The sequence below is a fragment of the Acomys minous genome (assembly GCF_964271855.1).
Source record: "Acomys minous genome assembly, chromosome: 7".
NCBI classification, from domain to species: Eukaryota; Metazoa; Chordata; class Mammalia; order Rodentia; family Muridae; genus Acomys; species Acomys minous.
In genome coordinates this window covers 65,754,064-65,775,722 of record NC_140488.1, presented here as the reverse complement: position 1 = coordinate 65,775,722, position 21,659 = coordinate 65,754,064, and the positions used below count along the sequence as shown (strand labels likewise).

The 21,659-nt window shown below is 32.4% G+C and overlaps 1 protein-coding gene across 3 annotated transcripts in view; it reads left to right on the top strand.

The window, feature by feature from the left end:
- LOC311601646 (uncharacterized protein) overlaps nucleotides 1-21,659 on the top strand; it is a 339,815-nt gene that overhangs the window by 51,592 nt on the left and 266,564 nt on the right. For all 3 annotated transcript variants that reach the window (XM_084789248.1, XM_084789247.1, XM_084789246.1), the window contains exons 5-7: nucleotides 4,162-4,200; nucleotides 17,349-17,548; nucleotides 21,561-21,648. In XM_084789248.1, the coding sequence (XP_084645374.1) occupies nucleotides 4,162-4,200; nucleotides 17,349-17,548; nucleotides 21,561-21,648 (327 nt within the window). The remainder of the gene's footprint in view (nucleotides 1-4,161; nucleotides 4,201-17,348; nucleotides 17,549-21,560; nucleotides 21,649-21,659) is intronic.

The following is a 21,659-nucleotide window of genomic DNA, read 5'->3' as shown; positions in this document are numbered from 1 at the left end:
ATTTTTGGAGGGTTCAGGGATAAAATTTTGTTGTCTATCAGAATAGCATGTGAAAATGAAAACCTTAAGAGGGTAAATAAGATTCCTTATAATCAAAGTAAGTTAATGGAGAATATAAAAATGCATAAGTTACAGACTTTAAAGCAATATGATTAGTAATACTTCTTGGATTTATGTAGCAGGGATGACATGTAAAGTTGTGTCCTATATTATAGTTTGAGTTTTCACAACTTTGAGTTAATGACAAAAGAATATCAGAGAACAATACCATCATGTATATTTTATAATTATAACAGTTAATTACATTCCTGTATGTTTTGATGAATAAATAATGAAGGATTTAGAATTACTATTTTTTGGCTGAGAAGTCTTTTGAATGAACCAAAACAAGAAACAGAAAAGATGAATAAAGATAAAAGGAAAAATGATGAGGGACTTGAAACTATCTAACATTAGGGGGAAATTAGTAGAATTTGAAACATGGAGAAGGGCATTTTAAATAAGGTTAAATATCACATGCAAAATTTGTATCACCAATTCATGATCTGTGAATTTTGAGATAATATGTTTTTCTACATTAAAGCCATGGCAGCTATAAGGATAAAAATGCGTTTTTTATTTTTATTACTGTTGCTAAATCCTATTAAACAGGTAACTTAATTTATAGACTGTCACTATTATCATGTTTGAACATTAAAATCAACTTAGCAAGCATTTTACATATTTAAATTAGCCAAAGAAGAGGTAGGAATTGTTGACTTTTCATTCTCACATTCTTCATTCATTTGTTGTGAATGTGACAACTGGGTTGGAGAGATTTCTCAGTGGTTAGGAGCAAGGTCTGCTCTTGTAGAGTACCTCAGTCCAGTTACAGAGATATCAGATGTCTCTGGTCTCCATAGAAACTCACACTCACTTGTACATACCCACATACATATATACACCTATATATAATTTAAAATTATAAAAGTAATTTTTAAAAAGTAGTATCATTTTTATAAGAAAGTTAATAGAACTTTTAGATACTTCTCAGAAAGTAATTTATTTCTAAAAAGATGAAGGAACATTTTCTAACACATAGTAGTATATAATCACTTATTCACTATTTAGAGCAAACCATCGGTAAGTACTCAGTGGTTTTGTCATTGAAGCATAAAATAAGAAATCTCTTTTTATTGAATTTGCCACTTTTATTACTGCTTTATTTTCTGCTTACATTAATTGCAAGAGATAGTCTTAGGCTAGAACAATATAAAAAGAAATAATAGACTACTGAAGCTATTAGTCTATGTTCATGGGCATACATGTATTTGACAGTATAAACACAGTAAATTGATTTAGATATGTATTGATTGGTTTTCATTTCAGTTTATACCATTCAGTTAATGAAAATTAAATGTTATATCATTAAATTTTAATTCCTGTAAAAATAATTACAGACAAGAGTGATAAGATAGCATTAAGTATCGATATAATTCTATGACAAGGTCTTTTCTAAGAGGAGAAGTGAATTTTCTTTTTCTGGAATGTAACAGTAAGATAAAACATCTCTTTGTATTATAGATCACCAAAATTAACTACCACTGTAATATAGAAAGTTTGTATAACATTTGCAAAAATCATAATTGATCATCAGTTTCTAATAAAAGCAACCCTTGGCATATAATCAATAAGAAATGTTATTCAGTAACAGAAAAATAAAAATGATGAGAATCATATTTCAGAACACATCTTAATGTATTTAAACATTAAACAAAACACCACATTATAATGGAAAATAGTTGAATTTTCTATTATTGTATACTGATGCATTTCTATAATTATTTCTGAATTCATTCACAAATGTAGTAATACTCAAATATGAGGCAGAACACATGTCTTACTATTGGTTCTTTTCTGATTTGCAGTACAGAAAATATCATAAGGTATGGGTTATTATTTTTGTGTAGATTTCAATATTATTGAGACTATCTGGAAAATATAAAAATAAAATAATTTGTGGTTTCTATAATTACACTGTTAGCCAGTTTTGTATGATGTCTCATTAATTTGCAAGTTTTTAGTAAAATATTAGACATTTTTAAATTCCATTTTGGTGCATTATTCATCTTCAGTTATTAGGTAAAATGATGAAAAATTTTGTTACTTTACTGTCACGGTAGATCTAAGAAAGGTCACTAAAATTTTTCAATTAAATTAGTCAGAAAAGCAGTATTTTCAGATACTGTGTCTATTCTTTCTGCACTGAACACTGTGAAATGTGGAGATTACTGCACAGTATTCTTTAAAACGTACTCTGTTGCCTAAGTCCCAAGTTGCTATGACAAATGGTTAGAAATTTTAACTATGTTAGAAGAATGGAATGTGATTTAGATGATGACAAAGCAGATGGTTTACTGCTCAGCAAGTGGAAGGAAAGATTAGTGACTGACTTGTTCTCATGATTCAACTTTATTCAAGTTAATTTACCACCGCTGAGCTTAGCTTTGAACTTTTTCTAAGAACCCAGTTAAAAGTTTTTCCATATCAAGCTTGTAAACCTTTCTTAGCATATGCATAGTTTTCATTGAAATGCCATTTTATTGTTTTATTTTACCAGTACAATGGAATTAGATTTCAACAGCTTCAAAAAGATGATATATATACATACACATATACGTTTATGTATATATATATATATATATATATATATATTATTTCTTTACTGAGTATCCTGTAGCAATATGTTAATGAGTGAAAAATTTTGAAAAGCAAATATCAATAGGGCGAACTACCTACATATGAAAATGAATATGTTAAAATTACTAATGAATGTAAAACATACATAGTCTTACTGTGCCTTCTTTGATGCCATCGTCATGACTAATTTCATGTTACAAAACATTAACCATTTTGCTTTTGAATCCTCTTTTTATTCTTTGGTATTATATTTAAGTAAATTTAAAATTTTTTGTTTTGAATACTTAAGCTTTCTTTCCCAAAGCAGCTTAGTTTCATTCTGTTCATTTTTCCTTCTTAAAATTAATATATAATAGTTACACAAAATGATGACTTTAAACACATTTTCACAGATACATATTACATACCTTGATCATATTTATTTCTATATGTAATTAATTATGTCTCACTACCATTTTATCCTTGTGATTAATCTTCACTTTCCTATCCTCCTATTCTATAATATTCTATAGGAAAAATGAAATCACTATACAGCCTTGGAATCTAAATTACCCTTTATTTTGGCCTTTATTCTACATCTAATTTTTCTGTTCCTATTAATAGAAATTAATGTCCAATGCAAAGATGAAAGACATGTGATAGCAAAAGCTAATACTTGACCAAGTATTTGAATACATATCTGGGTTCAAGTAGAAGACTGTATTGAGAGAAAGGAAAATTTATTATTATCTTATTAGGCAATTTATCACTCACATAGCCTATGTAGTATAAACTTTTCCAAATTCATTCATAGCTATTTAAATTCCAGAATTGATGGCTGGTTAATTTTATAGGCTCTGAGGTAAGTTACAGTTGTGATGGGGGACTTGAACTATTTGGACAGCTGCTGGAAATGTCATTCTATTAATAGCAAGACATGTGTTTGACTATGCCTACCATTCCCTTCTTTCACTACTACTTGCTAACCATAAGATGACATAGTCAGTCTCCCAAAGCTTCCTGTTACTTCTAAATAGTTTTTCTTATATTTGGGCAAGAAACACAATCATAATGTTTTTCTTTTTTGAGAGATAAGATTACCAGAGGTTCAAGTCTCCAGACTGAGGTGAATTTTATCTCTGGGCATGAGAGTGGGAACTAAAACATATACATAGAATTTCCGGAGCAGGATCGGTAATCTAAAACAGAAGAGATGTCAAAAGCTGAGGTTGGAAATTAAGAACATCTTAGAAATTTTCTCTGAATGTAAATTTTTTAAATATTTAAGTGTTTATTGAATTTAATATAGATAGTCTCTGAGTTGTAGATGTCTATATGTACTGAAAATATTAATATATATGTAAGTATAATAGGAGTAGAACTGAAATAAACAGCACATTTCATAATTTCTTTATTGTTAACCTCTTTTAAAATTCTATTTCTTATTTATTGGGTGTGTTTTCTTAATTAATTGTCTTGTTTCCCCCCTCCCAACACCTTTAGGGTAAAGTTGAAGAGCAAGCTATGCACAGAGAAGACCAGGTAAGAAAGTAGTGGTGACAACAATAAAAACAAATCTATTGGTGTGAAGTAAAAAATATTTTGACAGTATTAAGAATTTAATTATAATGATATATCTATATATAATCTGTTTTGTAATTTTATGGTTAAATATATTTAATAAGATGTTTCAGGGTCTTTACTGTTAACAGCTGCTTATAATGTGGAAAAAATGTGAGTCAAATGGGATCTTTTCAGTATGTCAGATACCCAAATGGGAAACATCTGGATGACTAATTGGTTCATGTTGCATAAATACTAGTTAATGCTCTTTCTGTAAAAGTTCTAGCACCTAATTTATTTTAGTCCTGGGATTTTTTTTGTCATGGCAGTTTGATATATTTCTATCTCTTTTCTTTTTTGCACTGGTTAAGCATTCTCTTTCTATCTCTGGAGTTTGTGTGTGTGTGTGTGTGTGTGTGTGTGTGTGTGTGTGTGTGAGAGAGAGAGAGAGAGAGAGAGAGAGAGAGAGAGAGAGAGAGAGAGAGAGAGAGAGAGAGAGAGAGAGAGATGGGGATGGAGTGTGTGTTATAGTATTATAGCATGCAAGATTGTTGCAATGATTCTTTTTTGTACTGATTAAGCATTCTCTCTCTGAGCATGTGCAGGAGAGGAGGAGAGGGGAGGGGAGGGAAGGGACTGAGAGAATGAGAGAATGAGAGAATGAGAGAGAGAGAGACAGAGAGAGAGAGAGAGAGAGAGAGAGAGAGAGAGAGAGAGAGAGAGAGAGAGAGTGTGTGTGTGTGTGTGTGTGTGTGTGTGTGTGTGTTACGGTATTATAGCATGCAAGATTGTTGCAATGATTCTTGGACAAAACATACTATTTTGTCTTTTTGATACAGTATACAGACGTTTTTAAGCCAATGAAAATTTGGGCTTACTTTTTAAATTTTTGTATGCACTGTCAATTTTTACTGGATAATTTTTATCATTAAAGTGGCCTTGTATTATACATATATATGTAATGTATATCAAGTAAAAATAGACCGATAAACATGGACATATTTCATCAACATGTTATTGCTTAATCAATTTTCTATTACTGTACTTAAGAGAACAAAATCATTAAATATGAATAACCAAGTATATAAGTAGTTGTGAAGATTATTTGTAGACTTAAAGATAATTTACTTGGTAAAGAACATTTATATGTATATAATAATTTACAGTTTAATGATTTAAAATATTCCCATGTCATCCGTTGTCTGATTAATTTACTTATGTAAATGCTCAATTAGAAAATGTTAATAAAGCCAGTATCTTGAATGTAGTCTTTCTTATGATGTTTATTCGCTTAGTCATTTTGTCCTGAAGTCAGATGTTTTCAGAGATTCACATCTTTTCCTTTCCTTATCACTTTTAACCTGCTATTAGTGCTTACTTTTAAATGTCTACGGTAGTTTCTAATGGGGAAACATAAATGTCATACTAGGGTCATCATTTGAAGTTTTGCCAAAACGAGTTGTATACTCGTTTTTGTAATTATCTTACTGTTTTGTCCATTACTTAATTTTAATTTAGGGATGTTTTGGGTACGTAAAATTCGTTTAGTATGTGGTAACATCAAATAAATTATGACTCTAAATTATTCAACATAGAGTTTCAGAATGTATGTTCTGAAGTCAGGCTGCTTGTATTTATCGAGCTTATGCAGCTTTATCTACAAATTGAGATGACAATGCTAAAAAAAATCTGTCTTATAAATAATGCCTGACATGATACCATTAATGTTAGGATTGTTTTCTCATATTATTAAAGAAATGTTTGCTGTGTTTGCTGTTACACTTGTGTCCACCTTCTTTTTCTTCCTTTCACAATTTTTTCCCTCCTCTTCCTATTGTAACCGTTACTGTTAGTGTTACATGAAAATATTCATCCTACATAATTTTTCTAGAGTAGTGGTTCTCAACTTTATAAATCCTGTAACCCATTAATATAGTTTCTTGTGTTGCAGTGATCCCAACTATAAAATTATTTCACTGCTACTTAATTACTGTTACTTTGCCACTGTTATGAATTACAATGTAAATGTCTGATCTGAAGGATATATGATATACAACCTCTGTTTCATAAAGGGGTCAGAACCCACAGGCTTAGAACCACTAATCTAACATATCCCTTCTTTGGTTTTAACCTCCTCATACCTGCCTGTTTTTCAGAATTCTAGCAGATGAATCTCAGACTGCTAAATTTATCATTAAGGACCCCTCCTGAGTTTAATGCCTGTCCTTAATGCTAATTTTAATTGTTTTTGTATTCTTTTTTACTAAAGGCAATCAAATTCTCTATCTATTGTTGCTAAGAATATCAGATTGTATTAATGAAAAGGAAAGGAGGCAAACTTTAGTAAAAATTAAAAATGGCAACAGTAAAAGCAAGCTATTAACAGTTCATATTTGTATATAGCTTTACTACTGTAAATCACTGATACATAAATGAAACCTGTTCATGTATTAAAATGTATGTTACCACACAGTCATAATTTCAGGCTTAAAACTTGTTTGGAGATTCCTTGTGACCTGATATTTTTCTCCTCAAAAAATTAGGTTTTGCTGTAGTCATTAAAATATGTACACAACACACACAAACCTATATGTGTGTATGTATGTATGTATGTATGTATGTATGTATGTATGTATATACACACACATATTTTTTGAGAAAGCAAACCAGGTCAAAGACAGTCAAATAAAAATATAAAAACATTCCTAGAGAAAAAAGATGTTATTAAGTTAAATCTAGTTTATAGAATAATATGGGAATAAGACCCTTCAAAAAGCAGTTTGTGAGGTAGAATCATTCTATGTAAAAACAGATAAAACTCGAGCAAAGGAACAGAGGTTAAAATACACATATATTTGGTACATAGTGAAACATTATACCCTTAGCTGTATAGATATCAGAGATAAGTTGGAGAATCTTTGCAGATATCTGTAATGCTTTGTATCTCCAAGAATAGACGTTGTGGAGAAGTCTGCTTTTAACTTTCGTTTAAAAAATATTTTATTAATTTATTCATATTACATCTAAATTGTTAGCCCATCCCTTGTATCCTTCCATTCCTCCCTCCCTCCTGCTTTCCCCTTACTCCCCTCCCCTACGTCTGTGACTGAGGGGGAACTCCTTCCCCTGTATATGTTCTTAGGGTATCAAGTGTCTTCTTAAAAACCTGCTATCCTTCCTCTGAGTGCCACCAGGCCTCCTCATTAACTTTCAATATAGTGTCCTAACTTTTCAACTCCTAAGTCAAAAAGAAAAAAACACTGTTGGTCTCATGTATAAATCATTTTTATGTTGCATTTCTTTCATGTTTTGGCATATTTCACACTTTATGGAAAAGAAATTAAAGCACTATTGTTAACTTTGTGACAAGTAAAAGGTTAAGCATTTTCAGGTACAGATTTGCCATCCAGCCAGTATAGTCAAAATGTTGCACCCCAAGTTGAGTAAGAGTCCCTGTCTCAATAAATAGGTAAATAAATAAATATATAAATAAATAAATGAAGTGATATCAACCCCTGACATCCACACATGCCTATATAGGTGAATGCTCATAAACACACATATACCACATGCACACACACCCATGCATGCACTTACATGCACACAAGCATTTGTGCATGCATGCACACACACTCAAATGTACATTTATTTAAAAAATGAAGAGTGAATGTACAAAGCAGTGTTGTATTGGTTGTGGTGTAAGAATTACACACCTAGAAAAAGCATGCCTAATGTTTGTGTGCATGCACACACATGTTTGTACATGGATGTGTAGACAACTGACAAATATTATACATACTACCAGTATTAAGGGATTATAGTATAAAATTTACTAATAAAAATGAAGTATGCAGTATTATATTACAGTACAGTCTAAATAACAAACTAATGCTGTGTGATTTTTTATTGATTTTGACCTAATGTAGCCAACTATGCTTATAATGAATAACTGTAATTTCATTGTAAATTGTAGTGAGCTTTTGATCCAATTAATGACTAAAAAATGAAATCATAAATATGTGCCATGAAAATTCCTTTGATCACCAGTAATGTGATTCACATTTATAATCTAATGAATTGTTTTAAAATTCATACTAATACTTCATTTTTCCTATTCATAATAGAAATGTCACATTTTGAAGTCAAATCTGTCATTGAATATTAATCATATTCATAAATCTAAACAACTAACAAAATAATAAAGATTTAATTTGTCATGCTTATATTTCTATGGATAAACTAAAGCTACATATATGAAAGAGAGTGAGAATCATATACCATCATATTAGTACAATAGATGAAAATATCTTAAAACAAAAAATAATAGCTAAATCAATAAAGAAGTAGTAGGATTGGGAATGTTATTGCATTTATTTTGTATGGTCTAATTACATTTATTTGTGTGTGTGCATGCATGCATATGTGTATATATATGTATGTTTGTGTGTTTGTATGTATGTAGGTTTATGTGTATGCATGAGGATGCCACAAAACAACCTCAAGTGTCATTCCTCATGTGCCCCCTTATATTTGGGAAGAGGTTTCTCATAGGCCTGCACTTTATCAAGCAGGCTAGAGTGGCTGGCCTGTGGGCTCTAGAGATCCACCTGTCTCTGCCTTCCAATCTCTGGGATTTTAAGATCATGCCACACATCCAGATTTTATTTTCACTTGTATTCTGAGGCTAGAATTCAGGTTCCTGTGTTTGCAAGGAAAGTACTGTACTGACTGAACTGTCTTCCCACACCCGGAATTTATTTATTTTTAGTAGTTTAAGGAATTGTTTGTAGAATTTATAATTTAACAGTTTGCTTTTAGCAAGCCAATAAAATTTAAATTTAGTAGTATACTAGGAAATTATTAGCTTCATTAATTAAAAAAGAATCTGTAACCAGTGTTGGGTGTTATTAAGTATATTAAGGCATTAAACAACATTAGTCATACAGAAGTAATCAGTATAGAAAAGAAGCGATTGTTAAAATTATGCTGTCAATGTTTCTGTCTGGAGGCAAAGGTCTGTGTCTTGGATGGTATGCTTAGTATTGGTCATTTGTGACATTGATTAACATCTTTCCCTGGGAAACTTTTAATTTTTATAAAATTAATGAACCTCCAAATATTATGGAAGTTAGAAATATCAAACTAGCTAACAAATGAAGAAGGAATGTAGAGTTTAGGATAGAAGGGATAGTCATATGGAGAAGATGGCAAAAATCTATTTCATTAGTAACCCTAAAACAGGTATCTCCAAGTACATTAATTATCTGTTGCTATTTAATAATTTTCCAGAAGCTTGATGACTTAACAATAATATTAATATACTACTTAGAGCTCTGTAATGCAGATGTTCAACATGACTCTTAGGATAATATCAAAGTTCTATGAGATAACTGTTGCCTTGTTTATTCAGATTGTTGCAAGAATTAAGTTCCTTGAAATTACAGAGATTAGTCCTTTTTCCTTGTTGGTTGTTTCAGATACTGAAGGCTGCCCACATTATTTGTCTCATATTCTCTTTCCTTCATCTTAAAAGGCAACAGTAGCCTGTTTTCCGTTTAGTTTTGAGTCTCTTCTAATTTATTACAGTTCTGTGAACTATTTTTCTACTTTCCAATATTGCCTTTAAAGGCCTTTGCTAATTGTAATGGACCTACCTGTGCAATACAATATGTTCTTTACATTTTAATGTCAGAATATCTGTACCTGAATTTTGTTAGTTTTCCATGGCCACTTATTCTCTTCATTTTACCCGTTGTGGACCTCTGTAGCAGCCCTAGTCTATTGGAAAAAGACATTTTATTGATGAAGTGTGAGAACTATGCTTATCTGTGGGTGTAAGGATAGGTATTTAGAGTACAATTACAAATTTTATTGCTTTATGAAAATGGAAGCAATGGATTCTCCTCTGGGGTCTATTAGTTCTCTAGCCATGGATAGTTGGTTAGATTTACAGCACCAGGCATGAATTCCCTAGTGAACCTTAGTCCAATTAGACTGTCATTGGTTAACGTGTCACCTTTGTATCATTGGGAATATCTTGCTAGGCTATTGTGGATCATAGGCTTTACATATAGAGAGAACTGTGCTAAATGTTCTTCTTCTCTGGCAGCTTGCCTATCAGCTTCTGGTACTATGAGAAGTCCCAAAGGAGGAGGCTTTTAAGCTTTTTATAACTGGATTCAATCAAGTGCTGTGTCCTAAGTGTACCTTCATGTTTCTGAGACAAACAAGGCAATGTCAATAGCCTATATTGTTTTGAGAGTCTCTTTAACACCCTTAGAAGCAGCTAAAGGGGAGTTTTCCCATGCCTTTAACAAATATTTTGTCATATAAGAAATGGCTTTTGTGGGGAGCATTATCCCATGTGGCATAGTTCCATTTAAATTATGTAATTATATTATTATTTCAAATAATCAAAGAAATAATTTCAAATATATACGTATACATATATTACATATTTTAAGTAAGGGCATAATGTCTCCATATGGTTTTTCCAAACATCCTGTTACTTATCTCTTTTCCCCTCTATACACTTCTCTTCCCAGTTAAAGTTTTTGTCCAGGTTTTCTTTTCTTTTTTTAATTTAATTTTATTAATTTATTCATATTACATCTCAATGGTTATCCCATCCCTTGTATCCTCCCATTCCTCCCTCCCTCCCATTTTCCCCTTACTCCCCTCCCCTGTGACTGTGACTGAGGGGGACCTCCTCCCCCTGTATATGCTCATAGGGTATCAAGTCTCTTCTTGGTAACCTGCTATCCTTCCTCTGAGTGCCACCAGGTCTCCCCCTCCAGGGGACATGGTCAAATATGAGGCACCAGAGTATGTATGAAAGTCAGACCCCATTCTCCACTCAACTACTAGACCAAGGGGCATGTCCCATGAAAGTCTTCACTAACCAGGAAAATGGGACAGAAGGGAGGACATCCTATTGGGACTCTAGATGAGAGAAGCATGGGAGAATGTCAAAGTTGAAGGATCCAGAGGATCCTAGAAACCTACAAGAAGGAAATTATGATAGACAGATTTGGGACCAGGGGTCCCGCTCAAACTCTGGTACCAGCCAAGGACAATACAGGCCGTAAACCCCTACCCAGATCTTGCCCAGGTTTTCTTATTTCTGCTTTCATAGCACTGTGTCCTATTATACGCTTGTATATAGTATCTTTTCTACTATACCATAGTTGCTTTTCACATTCTGGTTTCTTCAGTTGCTTCAGGTTATGTACTCAAATCTAAAGACTGAGATCTAGGCTCTCCAAATAAAAGAAAACAGAGTTTCTTTTTCTAGATCTAGACTAATTCATCCTATGTTTTCTAGTTCCATCCATTTACCTAAAATTTTCCTAATTTCATTTTTCTTTTCAGTCAGATAGTATTACATTGTATATACCACATTTACATTATTTTTTCACCAGCTGTAGAACATTTGAGTTGTTCCATTTCCTAACTATTATGAATAGAGTGGCAATGAATACGGCTATTGAAGTATCTGTAACAATGGATATTATGTCCTTTGGGTATATGTCAAAGGGCAGTATAGCTGGGTTATATCGTAGGTCTACATTTAGCCCTTTTGAGTTTTCCACACTGATTTCCCGGTAGTTGCACAAGTTTACAGCCTCACAAACAGTGAATCAAGGCTCCCCCTTTTCTCTGTTACCCTCAGCATTTGTTGCCAGTTATTTTATTTTTAAGTAATGTTTTCATTAATTTTTTGAGAACTGCATAAATTTTATTTTGATCATATTAACCTGCTTCCTTCATCCATGCTATCTCTAGTCTGACCTTTTAAGTTGGATAATTGAAACCATTACCATGAAGAGCTATCATAGGCAATTATGTATCAGCTCCTATCATTTCTTTGCTTTAGTATGACTGTAATTCTTTTTGGGGGGGGTGTTAGGAATAATTTTATTTCCATATACTTTAGCAGAACAGTAGTGTTTGGTTTTCCCCTACATCCCTAGCCTGTCTACTCTCAGGTTCTTGACCACCTGAGCAGTGTCAGGTATGGGTACTATCTCATGGAGTGCATTTTAAATCCAATAAAATATTATTTGGTTAGTCCCACAAGCTTTGTGGCACTATTGCACAAACTCATCTTGCAGGCAGATCCCTTGTAGATCCAAGGGTTTGTAACTAGATTAAGCGTTAATCTTTCTCCTTTTGTAGTGTGATTATACCTTCTACTACCTTGAACACTAGTCAGTAAGAGTAAGGGCTTTAGGTAGTCAACAGCTGAACTTCTCTTTGTTCAGTGAGTTGTGTAGATGTGGTCTTCTACAGCAGTGCATTGTCATAAGTTCATAAAGAGAAACCAAATGGCCTCAAAAGTAGACTGGGTTGTATGGGGGTTCCCCATGGGCCACCATAGACAATGCCTCAAATAGATGCAATGCATATTCCAAAACAGGAACAAGTTCTTTAGCTTATTATCTCAATGATTTTTCAAGGAATTTTTCTTTTTATTAAAAACCCAAACAAACAAAAAAACAGACTTACTAGGAATAGAAAGTTATAATAAAACTACACACAAACCTTCATATAAAGGCTAAATGAGACAACCCAGTGGAAAAGAAAGGGTCCCAAGCATAGACTAAAGATTCAGAGATACCCCCTACTCCCAATGTTGGGAGTCATAAAAAAATACAAACTGTAATGTCTATGTAGAAGTTTTGGCTCAGACCCATGCAGGGTCCGTGTTTGTTGCTTTAGACTCTGTGAAAAGGTATGAGCCCTGTTTAGTTGGTTCTGTGGGCCATGTTCTTGTGTCCTTGATCTCTCTGGATCCTACAGTTCTTCTTCCTCCTCTTTTATGGTATTCTACTGGCTCTGGATATGGGTCTCTGCATCTGTTTGCATCAGTTGCAACTGTACTGATGATAACTGTACTAGGCACTAATCTGTGGGTATATCAGAATATCATTAGGAATCATTTCAATGACTTTTTGTCCATTGTGTTTGGTTCAATCCCGGGTCTCTAGAGTATGTTACTTCTGGTCCTTGGCCATCTAATCAGTGTTTTGTTCCTTGATTTCCGTTTCCTTTCTGGTCTTCTAGACACAGTGGCCTGTGGTTGAGTAGCGGGTCACTGAACTAGGGGCTGGACTTCTGATGGCTGGGGTAGTTTCTGGTCAAGCTGGGGATTTCAGCAAGAGTTGGGGGCTGGAATTCTGCTGATCTGCATGGACTCTGATTTTGGCAGAAGTTGGGGCATGGAAATGATGATTTGGAGGGGTAGAACAATTGAGAGTATGCTGTGTGGGCACTGAGTTGGACAGTGCTTGGGCAGTGAGCTACCTACAGTTATGGTGGTCAACAGTGTGTACTTTGACCAAACAGAGTGCCTCTGCTGAATTCAGGACATGGCTATGGTGACGAGGAGGGGAAGGCTTCTTAGGTTGGCCTGGACAGGTACAGCCCATAGGTGTACCCATAGGGGCAGCCCATCAGGTGGCAGCTTACCTGAGGTTTCGGTGGCCATTATGGCCTCTTGTTGAGCAGGGGCCTTCCTATGGAGTTGTGGGCTGAAATATGGTGATGAGGAGAGGAGGAGTGGATGATGGTAGGCTGGGTTTGCACTGAGAAAGTGTTAGTAATCTCGGGGTGGAGATTGGGTGGTTGAGGGTGCATGGAAAGGCAGACTTACCTGGGGTTCTAGACTATTATTTATTTAAGAAATTTAAAAATTATTCACTTTATATCCTGGTTAAAGCCCCAACACTTCTCTCCTCCCAGTACCACCTTCCCTTCTTCTCTCTCCTCTCTCCTTCCCTATTCCTCAAAAAGTAGGAGCCCCTTCTCATCTACCCCAGCTTATCAAGTCACATCAGTACTGTACATGTCTGCAAGCATAGCAGAGTATTTTTAATAGTGCCAGGGGCTGGCTGTCTTCCATGGCATGGGTCTTGGGTTGGGGTGGGCATTGGTTGTACATTCCCTCAATCTCTGCTCTATCTGCTGTATGATTATCCCTGCACATCTTGTATACAGGGTAAATTTTGGGTTGAAGTTATTATGGGTTGCTTGGTGTTCCCCTCCCTCTATTAAGAGTCTTATCTTGTTAGAGGATGTCCTCTTCAAACACTTGGTTTTTAATGTTTTTTTTTTTTTTGGTGTTTTGTTTTTGTTTTGGCTTGTTTTTTTGTGGCATTCCATGGAAATCAGTTGCTTTGTACTTTCTGATTATTATATTTATTATTGAATCAATATTATGTCTCTATTGATGCAATGTTATAATTTATATAGCTCCTCTTTATGTCCCAGTATTCTGTCTTCCACTTGGTGCATTCCCTTAAAGAACAATTCCATTCAATTTTTATTAACTTACTGAAAATTTCATTTATAAAATTTCAATTTTATTTTTTCTAGTTTCCTTCCTCATATTTGATATTGATTTATTTTATTCAACTATTTATATTGTACTTGAATTTATTCAGAATTTTTTTCATGTCTTCTTATAATCTTTCTTTTGAATTCTTAATTTTTTAAATCTAATCCACTGTCTTGGAATCCGTTTTTGTGGAATTGACAGTTTCTGGAGGTCTCATGTTGTCTTGATTTTCTTATATGTTTCTTCATTGGAATGTATACAGCTAGGACTAGGCTATTGGCTGGATTCTTTTGTTTTAACATTTTAGTCACCCATGTTCTTTAAATTGAACTCTTTAAAAATTTTATGTGGGAGTAAACTGTTATAGGACTAAGGTAACCTTGTTCCCTACTGAAATGTGGGTGTAGTTTAATATCTAAACTCTAATCCAGAATGCTCTTGGCATTTGTCACAATTTTCAACCCAACCCTAATAGAAGAACCAGCTTCAAAAGCATCCACAATTAATATATAAGCTCTCTATGAAAACATAGATTTTATAAACAATGTACTTTGAACTTCAGTGACTTTAGAGGAATAGAACAACACAGCTTGTTAAAATAAAAGTTAAAGTATGAATAGAAGGGAAATAGGAAGCATAGGGATAGCTATTAGTATTGAAACAATGGCAAAAATTGATAAGGCAAAAGTAAACAGAAGACAGAAACAATAAATGTGAAGGGAGGAAAAAAATAGTTCCATGTGAAAGTAAAATGGCTTCTTGTTTATAGTTGAACACCCAACTGTCACTAATTCTTGTTTGCTCAGCATTTTGACCAGTTCTGGGTTTCTGCATTAATAAGCACCCACTACAACAAGAAGTTTCTCTGACTAAGGCTGAGAGCAGCACTAGTCTATGGGTATAAACATAAACATTTAGAATATAGCTTATCTATGTGTTGATTTATAAAAAGCTCAGTAGATTTCTGTCTAACACCTGTGGCCTCTTCAGGCTTAAGCTTTTGATTAAGTTTATAGTACAGAAATGAATTAGGGATGTACAGTTAGAAAGAAATAATACATGCTAATGATTTTTATTTGTACATTTTGTATTGATGCAAATTTCATGCTGACATTTGCAGATGAAAAAAGTAGAATCCTTCATTTTCTAGTACATTCTTTCTCATATTGCACACTCCTTTCAAAGATAGAAAATTATCCACAGTAGCATCATACTTTATTAAATCGCTTATGTAAAGGAAATTCATGCATATGAGATAGATACTGCTTAAATATCTGAGATGTGTAAGAAGAGTTTTAAAAATGAACATTGATATTAAATTGGATTACTAAAGTAAAAACTTAAATGTGTGACATAATAGATGATTCCTTAGAAACAATAATTGAAAAGATTTGTACCTGCTTATTTGGTTTCATAACAATCCAGCAAATATCAATTCCATATAATTTGTATTGGACTCAGGACAAAATATTTCATAAGCTTGTTTCTTGAATAATAAAAGATCCCCGATCCCAAGAATTTGAAAGACTAAAAGAGAAATTACTTTTAAATAGATTTTCTCAGCATTTATTAAACATTTTTATTTTGACATTATTTATGGAAATTAGAGTTATGTTTCTTAAGGTAGAGGCCATATGGAGCCATTATTTCAACTCTGTGCTTGTTTTTTTTTTAATTTTTTATTAATTTATTCTTGTTACTTCTCAATGGTTATCCCATCCCTTGTATCCTCCCATTCTTCCCTCCCTCCCATTTTCCCCTTATTCCCCTCCCCTATGACTGTTCCTGACGGGGATTACCTCCCCCTGTATATGTTCATAGGGTATCAAGTCTCTTCTTGGTAACCTGCTGTCCTTCCTCTGAGTGCCACCAGGTCTCCCCCTCCAGGGGACATGGTCAAGGGTGAGGCACCAGAGTATGTGAGAAAGTCATATCCCACTCTCCACTCTACTGTGGAGAGTGTTCTGTCCATTGGCTAGATCTGGGTAGGGGTTTAAGGTTTACTGCCTGTATTGTCCTTGGCTGGTGCCTTAGTTTGAGCGGGACCCCTGGGCCCAAATCTACCTATCATAATGTTCTACTTGTAGGTTTCTAGGACCCTCTGGATCCTTCTACTTTGCTATTCTCCCATGCTTCTCTCATCTAGAGTCTGTGTTTGTTTCTAATAGGTGTTTTATGAGGCTCTGAATAAAAATATGATGGATGACAGACAGTGTGTGTATATATGTTAATGCAAATCACATTTATGTGATGCATTTAAGTACCAAAACCCAATTAAGAATTTTTATTCTGTACATGTTGTTTAAATTATCTGTCTTCGTAATAGTCTATACAAAATTACTAACACTTTAACAGGAATGGAAACTAAATCCATTTTTCTGTACCTTAGATCTGTACAAAATCTATTTAAAGTATAAAATAACTGTTGTACGGCCTGTCTCCTCAACAGTTTATGTATTATCAGAAAATAAATCAAAAAATAAAAAGTCAGTATAAGAATTAATAGATATTAATTGTAGTTAAGTAATTTTTGTCACATTCTAAAATTACATTAGTATTACAATGACTGAACATTATTGTATTCATGCTCTTTTTGTGGTGGCTGCCATGTATGATATAGCTATAACTAGAAAAGTGTCTAAACGCTGTAAAGTACTTGATTGTAATTTTGCCTCATTCATATGACATTTTGGCTATATGATGTTGATATTGGACCTATTCCATTTTTATAATGTGCTGGAAAAATACTGCTTCATTTCTTGCGCCCAAACTCCTACTTTAATTTCAGAATATCAAAAAGATGCCTACCAGATTTGGAAAAGAAAGTGAACAACTTGAGCATGCTATTGATTGTGTTCTTGCCACAATATCGGAAAGAAGATTGGCACGTAGTCTACATGGCACTATTGAACAGCCACCATATAGCATTCTTACAGCTACTCTTGAACTGGTTAATACTGTCAACATGATATTAAACATTCTGGAAAGGTAATTTCCTAATATTTGATATTTAAAGCCATGACACGGTTGTATTTTCTTCTTCATTTCTTCTCATAAATCTTAGGTTTGGAATTGATTGTATTTCCACCTTTCTTTTCAAAGATGTTTATGGGCATTTTATTGATGTCTCTCTAGGATGTACAAAATACTGACATGGTCCCCTTTAAATCAAGAAGCATTCTACTATCTGACTTTTACAATTCATTTAACAAAAGTAATATTTTTTAAAATAATGATTCCCTTTGAGTTCTCTTTGTAGATTAAATTCCATTCATACTTTAAAAAATTTAGTTTTATACAGTCTTTGAAGAGTTACACCAAACTTCTGAAGGATCATATCTGACTTTTTGCAGTAAAAATGCTCTTTCTTTGTGTATTAAACTATGAACTTTTAGTTAACATACGATAGTCATGTTTCTAAAATCTTGTGTTAATAAGAAAAGACTAGTTAAATAGTTTTGTTTAGGAAGTATCATTTAGTTAAAATATTAGTATGCATATTTCCATAGTTTTTTTTTTACTAGCAACTGTAATTAATTATTTCTTCTAAGTACAAGCAAACATCTCACAAATTCCTAGGCTGTTTGCTTCCACTAACAGTGAGCTGTATACCAGTAAGAAGTCATGCTACTTTTATACAAGTTTATATTACATGTTCTCTTGCTGAATCATTTATCTTTTGTAACTAATATTTTATTGAGAAACAAACTTATTCACATAAACAAGGAATGAACACAAAATTTTCATAGTAGTTCAAAGAAACTTTAAATAATGTCATAGGAAATTTGACAAACTCAGTTTTTTTTACTCTATATTTGAGCGTATTATAAACAAAATAGCTGAAAGCAAGCAAGCACAGGAAACATACCCAAAAAGCAAATATTCTGTGATAATCTGAATTTAAGGAGCAAATTTGAGAAAATTTTATTGGCCATAAAGTTAGTTGTAAGATGGAGTAATAGTAAAAGGGTCTCCCAAGTGGATATAAGCTGCTAAACAAATAATTCACTTTATTCAGTTTGCCCATTTTGTCAAAGTAGACTCATTACAAAGCTCACATCATAGTATCAGTATTAAGTCTTTTTCGGTGGATTTCCCATTTTAATGGCATATTTACTATCATTAGTGGAACCAGGTAATATTAAAAGGGACTTGTCTGGCTCTACTTGCATTTCACAGAAAAAAATGATCTCTACAAAATGTAGGAAATCACTTTAGTGTTATCTTTATTCTAACTGAAAGTATTGAAGGTTTTATACCATCGCTGATTCTTAGACTCATTCTAAAAGATTAGTGATAACTATATAAGAGGTATTCATGTTGAACAACATATTTTCCTAAGCTCATCATTAACTAAATATTCTAAAATATAATATCTTCACATCAAAATCTCTATGAATGAAAAACTACAAAATTACAATGATACATTTTAAGCTGAGCATATTATAAAACATCTAAGTATTTTTATATTTCTTTGCTTTAAATTATGAAATTTCAGGCTTTCTTAGAAAGTAAATATGGTTTAGAGGTTTTATCTGGACCTTTTCTGACTTACTATTTATTGAAAAATTTATAGAAGAATTTAGAAAATTTACAAAATAATAATTAAATGTTGGCCCAGGCATGGTGATGCATGCCTTTAATTCCAGATTTGGAGAAATAGAAGCCAGACTGGTTTACTTATCAGATTCCAGGCCTGCTAGGGCTACATTATCTTAATCACTTAATCAAACAAACAGAGAAACAAAGGATCTTAAACAAATTGAATTTATTTGCTTACCAAATATCTGGTCAAAATTTCAGCTAGAGGAATATAATTGTTAAATTCTGGGGAAAATAATTGCTGTTATTGTTACTCCTCTCTATGATTCTAAAACAAAACATGGATGATGTAATTAAAATACAATTTTTCATTATTATATTGATATCCTCTCAAAGTGTGATTCATGCTATTTTTGACCTGGCTCAGGCTTTAAAAATCAGATCAATCAATGAGTCCTGATAATTGTTTTGACTATTTAACAAGGATTTACATATGTAAATCCTTGACAATGGAAATTTTGACAATAGAGACAAAACTTTTGTGAAAACTGAAATTAACTCAGGAGTTTAAATCATGAGATGATTATGACTCAAAGGATAAAATCTGGTTCTCTGACTTCTTCCCGTATCTCTTTTTGTTTGGAGATGCTTAGCTTTTAATAATGACCTCACAGTGTATGAACTATTGATTTCATAAGCAGTATAAGCTTATAAGATAGATCATCACTTTAATGTTATGTTATTAGCAATAAGATATATTTTAAATTTTATTGAAGTTTTGAGATTTTAAAAGATATTTTCAGTATTATTTTTAAAAAAATGGAAGCCGTAGATTCTGTTGGTGACACTTATATCACTGTATTTTGTTTCCATTTGTCATTTAAAATATGAATTGTTTCATTGATTTGAGGTAGAAAAATTACAAAAATTCATTTTGGGGCAACATAGTAATGGAGAACCATTGATCCTTCATAAGTAACCCCAGATTCTACTTATCCTACATAACTACCCCAAATTCTGCTTTCAAGTAAATAAAAATTGACCTTGTTTATGGTGTAAATTATGATGTCAAGTAGAATTATGGAGTTGTTTCCACTTGTTCAAAAGTTTTGGGTCTAGAAAGAAATGAAATGAAAATGGCTCAAGAATTTTGACCATATTTGTCATATCCTGGACAGAGTTACAGATGATTGTCCTATTTACCACATAAGTTTTGAAGCTTAAATATCAATCTAGTTAACTCTTTTAAATAAACTTTTATTATAAATTTTAAATTTGAGTCTTTGACTATGTATACTACAATCTTTAGAAATAGGTCTCAAAAATGGCATTTGTTCAAACACCAGTCATAGTAATTTCCTAAACATTTATAGGGGATTATAATTTTTTTCTTGCTGATTTATGAAGATAAAATTTAAGTTCCCTAGTGGGAAAATACATATATATTTCAGCACTATTGCACTTTCAAAAATGTTTTATAGAAAAACCTAAAAAGTACTGTCCATTTTGAAAGATATTTGTTGGAGGAATTTTGAATATAAGGCCTTACATGTGCAAAGAAAACAGTTTACCACTTTGTTATACCTCACATTACAACTATTACACAGATGAAATAGAGAGTAATTTCTCCACAACACAGTAATATTTTTATCATCTGATGCAGGCCCCCCAGTAGCAGAAGGATAAAAGCTATGTTACACATAAATAAGAAGACACAAACTTTTCATTTAGCTATGATATCTTAAATTCTTTTTTATGTTAAAATATGAATAATTCTGTCTTTTTATTTTCAAGGCTCACCTATTTGTGGATAATATATATAAATAAATATGTAATCTATTAATAGGTTTATTGTATATTATAGATAAATAATATAATAACAATTATAAACATAACTATAATTATATAATTGTACAAGTATAAATATAAATTATTATATTACAATGTAATTATAATATAGTAGATATTATAAAACAATGGTGTTTATAAAGAAAATATTTATATATAATATAATTTATAAATCTATTAATATGTATTATAAATTATATATTTTGGAAGGAAATATTTATATATAACATATAATAGTGCGTTTATTCTTGACCCATTTTCTTTTCATTTTTTATATAATCAGTAATTTGTATAGTATATAAATTAAAAGAAAAGAAATATTAAAAGATAACCTACTCAAACTTTAAATTTTTTCAGGAGTAATTATAACCAGCTATAATTTTACCATCTTCCCCTTTTTGCCATCATAGAAATACCACATTTATTGGCATTTACTTAAATTTCTTACATGCTTCATATAATAGTATGATGTTCAAGAATTTAGGTATTTTCACTTTTTATCAAAAACCTCTGTATATTTTAAATTATAGGCTTCATTTCTGAGGAATAAAGATACTTTATTCAAAGAAACACAGATTGATGGAATCTCTTTGTCACCCTTCCCTAACAGGCCACCATTTGATTGCATGTCAGAATTTTCCAGTGTGAAAAATCATCTCATTAAACATATCACATTACTGAAATATTACTCTGAACAGGTAAGACATAG